The sequence below is a fragment of the Solanum tuberosum genome, unplaced genomic scaffold, assembly GCF_000226075.1.
Source record: "Solanum tuberosum cultivar DM 1-3 516 R44 unplaced genomic scaffold, SolTub_3.0 scf00335, whole genome shotgun sequence".
Taxonomy (NCBI): Eukaryota; Viridiplantae; Streptophyta; class Magnoliopsida; order Solanales; family Solanaceae; genus Solanum; species Solanum tuberosum.
Genome location: NW_006239280.1, coordinates 439,494 through 445,842, shown reverse-complemented (window position 1 = coordinate 445,842; position 6,349 = coordinate 439,494). Strand labels below are relative to the sequence as shown.

At 30.0% G+C, this 6,349-nt stretch overlaps 1 protein-coding gene across 1 annotated transcript in view; it reads right to left on the bottom strand.

Moving 5' to 3' along the window:
- The window catches only part of LOC102596949 (3-ketoacyl-CoA synthase 10), a 4,768-nt gene extending 2,513 nt beyond the window's left edge, over positions 1–2,255 (bottom strand). The window contains exons 1-2 of the mRNA XM_006361463.2: positions 1,800–2,255; positions 392–1,017 (exon numbers count right to left, since the gene is read on the bottom strand). Of these exons, the coding sequence (XP_006361525.1) occupies positions 392–1,017; positions 1,800–2,201 (1,028 nt within the window). The 5' untranslated portion in view covers positions 2,202–2,255. The remainder of the gene's footprint in view (positions 1–391; positions 1,018–1,799) is intronic.
- Between the last annotated feature and the right edge of the window lie 4,094 nt (positions 2,256–6,349).

Below are 6,349 nucleotides of genomic sequence, written 5' to 3'. Positions count from 1 at the left end.
GGGGGAAGGGGAGGGGGGGAGGGGGTATAATTAGTAGAGTAGTATGTTGGTCCCCAGAATTTAAAGTCATTTATTAGACAGTTGAGACATTATTTACCTGGTTGTAATAAATGGCTCAACCATATAGTTTGAAATTAAATTAAATGTACACCCACCCTCAAGTACCATATATATATCACCTATATATCTCACATTAAAAGCACACAAAATTGTACTATCTGTTTGCAATTAGCTGTCTTTCAAACTTTAGTAGGACACGTCCCTATAACACTTAATTTTACGATATTAATGCACTTATACGAAAATTCAAACCTTATCATATATAAAACAAATTCAAAATTGACAGTTTAAAATGTTTAGACGAAATGATCACAATTGGAGAAATGTTTACCTGAATGCACGATCATTGGAAGCTTTATGTGTCCTCACGATGTGTTCGAGGCTGTACTTAGCACGGTGGTAGTCGCGACGACGATTAGAGAGGAGGAGGGCGGAGCAACCCATTCGAAAAAAGCAATTCGGAATAAGCATGGACCGCTCATTACCGGGGTACCAATTATATCCAACCATCTCACCACTAATCACGATCGCGTAATTATTAGGGTTAGCTTGTAACATGTCACGTGCCAAATCTAACGCTATTATTCCAGCGCTACAACCCATTCCACCTAAATTAAAACTAAGAATATTTCCCCTCATTTTATAGTGATTTATTATCATGGCTGAAAGTGATGGTGTTGGGTTGAAAATACTGCAATTCACCACCAATACTCCGACGTCTTTCGGGCGAATTTTCGTCTTCTCGAAAAGTTCATCGAGTGCTCCGAACATCACCGTTGATGCCTCGAATCGTCCTTCTTTCATGGTGGCTGTGTTTTCTGATGATCCAATGGATTTGGGGACGTAAGTCTCATCCCCAATTCCAGAGGATTCTAGAATTCTTTTCTGAAATTCTAGACTTGATTCATTGAATTTACCCGAATTTCGTGCTAACTCGATGAATTGTTCCTTTGTTACCTACCAAAATATTAGCATGACATGCATTAAGAATAAGGTTCAACTTTAAGTTATATACACTAACAATAAATAAAAGATTTATATTATCAGTATAAATTAACATGTTATGAGAGGTTGTTTAATTACTTTAATTTTTAAGCTATTATAGATCATATATTAACGTAATCTTATGATGTAAAAGTATTATATATTATCGGAGCACAAAGTTTACACTTTTTAACCATATTACTTTACCATATGCTTCTATGTAAAGTACATTAATTTAACCTTCTCTTTTTTTTAATTAGAGGAGGAAAAAAAGGTCAGCTAGCTCGTACGTGCACACTTTATTAAAAGAATATTTGACCAAATCTTCTAATACGACAATTATCAATTTATCATTTACCTTTTATATAAATTTCACAGATATCTAATCTTTTTATAAAACTAGTCAACTAATCATATTCTTACTTCACTCCTAGAAATGGTTAACTAAATCTAAATATATACAAAAATAACAACAAAAATTAGTACTATATATATAGTAGATGAATATGTCTAAGTACAAACACATAAATAATAACATATTGAGTGTAATCTCATAGGTGAAGTCTGAAAAAATAGAGTGTACACTAACCTTATCCCTACATCATGGAGGTAGAGAGTTATTTTCAAAAGAACCTCGTTCAAACAAATTAGATCAATAAGGAAAAGAAAAAGATTAACAGCTTGGTGCACGAACCATCCCACGTTCACGCGGGGTCTAGAGACCACAAAAAATAAGTATACAAGTAAAAAATTACCTTAAGATCATCACTTGGCTTGTAACATGCAAAATCAAGAAGGTAAATAGGTCTTGGCTTAGACATGATATAAAGAGAGATAGTGAAGACAAAGAGTGCCACAAATGACAACACTGTAGCCAAATCATAACGTGTTGTGCTATCCCAAACTTTCCTCCATAACTCCTCTCTACTTAGACTCCCAACTTCAGCACTGAAAACCAACACCAACACTGGCAATATAGCCAAATATATCCCATGTTTTATCAAGTAATGATACCCTAACTTCACATATTTTAAGTTAACTGATTGCAAGAAATCGGGCAAACGCCTCTGTACCCTAACGGAGAACGTTTGTGATCCCTCATCCGATATCCCTCGGTTCACAATATCCGTCGATAGAAGATGTTCTTCTCGAGCCATAATTGGAATTGAGACGTAATTGTTGTTTTTTTTTTTTTGGATGGAAATATAGGGATAATGTATATCTTTTTTATAAGATAATGAAAGGAGGGGAAAGTGTAGGTGCATTTATTATGGAATTAAGCGTTGGGAGAATGGAGGGGTAGGGTAGTTAGGTGAAGAGAAATTGTGCACCCAATTGAGAGAGGTGTTAGTTGGATGCTATCAACTAGCCATAAATTCCTAGTAATACATTTATGACAAAGTAGTTCGAAATTATGCAAATGACTTTTATTTTTTTGGTTTTCTACCCACTGTTCGATATTTATATTAGAGTCCTGAATTCGTGTCGATCGAAGTACCACATTGAGAATAATGCGCTCCCTAACAAAGATCACGACTTCATACCCAATGAGATCGAACCTGAGACTATGATTAAAAATGAAGAAATACTTATCACTCCACCGCACAACTGCCATCGTTGGTTATGCAAATGACTTCATTATTATTGATTTGCATGTACGCTTGCTATGTTATGCTTAATAAAGTAAATACTTTCTAGAAACTTCTTTTCATCGCCTTCTTTTTCAGTACGTATGTTAGGTGTTTCCAGCTCAATTCTAAGGGACAGTGAAATTATTATTCCCGTGGATTGTAAATGAGCAAGTTGAATTAAATTTGAACGGATTAAAAAGGGTGTAAAATCAGTTAATAGGTTATATCATGATCTGATTCTCCTAAAGTTTAATTGTTTGGATCAAATAATGGGATGACCCAACCCTCTACTCCTTTTCATTTGCGTTTTGAAAAAAGATTATGAAAGTTAATTTAATTTTTTCTTAAACTATTATCTTCATTAATTTCTTCCAAATTTACATAGAGAGGGGTATTAAAAATGTTCTTAAACTTGGTGTAAATTATTAGTTTCATCTCCGAACTATTGACAGTCTTAAAAACAATCATCTACTTGATTAATTAAACCTAGATACACCGCCGATTTGTCACATGACATATCAAGTGGTCTCAAACTCTTGTAAGAGCATGAAGTTCTTAATAAAAAAACCGAGAAGAGTGTTAACTGGCATATTTCAAAGTCTTGTGAAGGTAACTATGTAATTGGGGGGAATTAAAATGAAACATTTGTAGTTATATATAATGCAATGTATAGAAGATAATGTTCTAAACCATTTTGTAAATGATATGCATGTTAAAACCTTATGGAATAAATGAGATACTTTATGCTTCAAAGACAGGCAGTAACAAGTTATTTCTTCTAAAGCAATTGATAAATTTGAGATACGAGAGAATTGTCCTATTTATAATCATATTTTAATAAAGATGTAGGTAAAAATTGTTTGGAATGTGTTTGTTATTATACCATGTTAGATTATAATACTTTTGAAAAGCTCTGTATTTTTTTTTAACTAATTCAGCTCTCAATAATGTGGTGATCATATAATATTCCAAGATCGATATGTTCTGGACAATGAAGTAATGAAAAAATATCAAGCCTCTTCTTTCTTTTCTTTTTTAATAATTTTCATAATAAGGGTCCGTTGGTACACGGGTTACTAATTTGGAAAAACTACATTGATATATAACTTCACTACCATATATATTATTATTACCTATACTTTTAAAATATTATGTATCTTATCACTAATTAAGAGTTTTTTTACCATATATTGAGAAAAATACACTTAGATACATGTATTTTGCTATCAATAAACAAAAATAAGGAGAGAGGCGAGCAAGATTCATATGTATTCCAGATACATGTGAAACACACTAAATAGATGTATTTGTATGTATATGATGTGATTCGCATGTATCTGGGATATCAGATACAGTGGAGAGTGGCGAGCAAGATGGGAGAGAGACGAGTAGAATTTGTTATGTATCCCAGATACATGTGAATCCATTTGGATACAATGTATCTATAACAAATTACACCTAATTTTAACCCCCATGTATCCCCAGATACATGTATCTCATCATACCTGGACAACCAAAAATCTTATAAGATATGTAATATTGCAAATTAGAGTGTATCTAAGTAATTAGCTCTTAGACTAGTGGAATTTATGTAAGTTCCCCTACTAATTTTAGAATTAATTATAGAATGAGTTTATTCCATATTTGGTTGGGATAAAATCGAGAGATAACTTATCTTTTAGTTATCCTGAAATTATAATATTATTTTTATCTCATATTTAAAATATATAGAATTAACAATTTTGGAATAACTTTATCAGTTATCCCCCAACTAAATGAGGGTAGAAGCAACTTCAAAGGAGAGAAAGACAAGTTAAAGATAGAAGCAAGTCAAAGTTTAGATATACGAATCTTTTATATATATATATATATATTGATCATTATTGTGGTACGAAAAAGCATATCAAAAAGTTATAATTCAAGCTCAAGATATAAATGATACAAGAAAAAAAAATGGTGACAATAATAATTGTGTTGCTATTGTTGGAAAAGTAGTTACATTATCTTTGTTTGTGGTGACAATAATAATTGTGTTGCTATTGTTGGAAAAGTAGTTACATTATCTTTGTTTGTGATAAGTATGTCATTAATCGTATGAGTCCAGTCCACACGTATATGTTTTGGGCTGGTGATGAAATCAAGCATTAACCCATTTCTTATTTATTAATTTATTTTTTGTCTTTTTCTGTGGTTGACATACCCCTTAAGAAATAATAAATAATAGGAGTAATATTACTATTTTATCATTTGACTTTATTAAATTTAATGCTTTGAAAAATTTATTAGATGATAAATAATATTTAATAGCAAGTGTAAAATAGACACAAAAAATAAATTATCTCTTGATATTCTAAACTGAACAAATATTATTGAACAACTATTTTGAACGAAGGGAGATACAAACTATAGAAAACAACAAGTAGTTGGCTTTCCAAAAGCAGAAAATTCTAAATTAGTGGTTACTCCCGCCATCCACTTTTTTACTTTCTTTTTTTTACTATATTAAAAATAGATGTTCAGTTTAAAAAATCAAATGAACGGTGGGGGATATTTATCAGGAATAATCACACCACATATTATTCATTAGGATTCTTGAATTAATAAACGTATCGAGAAACATTAGTACTCCCTTTAGTTTAATTTATTTATATGTTTTTAACTTGGACATGAAATTTAAGAAAATAAACAAATATTTTTATTGAATCTTTTGGTACCTCTTAAATTAAAGATATATAAAATATATCAAAATATCATCTAATTTTATAATCTTAAACATGTCACATAAAAAGTTAAAATAAAAAAATTACCAAAATAAACATTTTTTAATAAATAAATTTTAAAAAATAAAATAAACAAACAAATTGAAACGTGAAACAATAACTAGGGAATAGATAAGGAGAACAAAAACACGTTAGTTGGTTTATTCGTGTAGCTTGTCTTAAAATGTATGTCTAATTCTAGTCTAATAACTGAGTCATCTTTTAGTCTTATGTTTAAATGATTTAAAATCTATTATATATATAATGTCATTTTTTGTCGAGAGGATTTGGTGAACACCATCGCCTCCTCCAAGATCACGTGCTCTTTTTAAAAATAGTTTTAAAATATTGCAAAGTCTTTCTATATTTCTTAAATTTATGTCAAGTCAAACTATTTAATAAATTAAAACGTAACAGAAAACTTATAATATAACTAGATATAGGACCCCGTGCCAGCACGGGGCCCAATATATATTTTATTTTATTTTAATTTATGTTATATTATGAAATTTGAGAAGTTATTGAAAATTTTATATGATTTTAAAAATATTTTAAATTGTTAGCTATTGTGATTTGTAGTACTTTTTTTAACATAATTTTGAAAATAATATTTATTACTCTGTTTGTTGTAATTTATGTGGCACACGCAGAATTTCAAATATTAACCATTTTTTATATGTCTCTTTAATATATTAAGTTGTTAATTATTGTATTTTATAGTACATTTTGAACCTAATTTTTTAATAATATATGTTATTTGCCATGTCCCAATTTATGTGGCATTAATTGATAGATTTGTTGGAGTCGAGAGATTTATTTTGTTAATTATTGTAATTTATAGTTTCTTTTTCGTCAATTTCAAACAATATATGTTGTTAATTGATAGAATACTTTTAATGTAATTTTTAAAAAAAA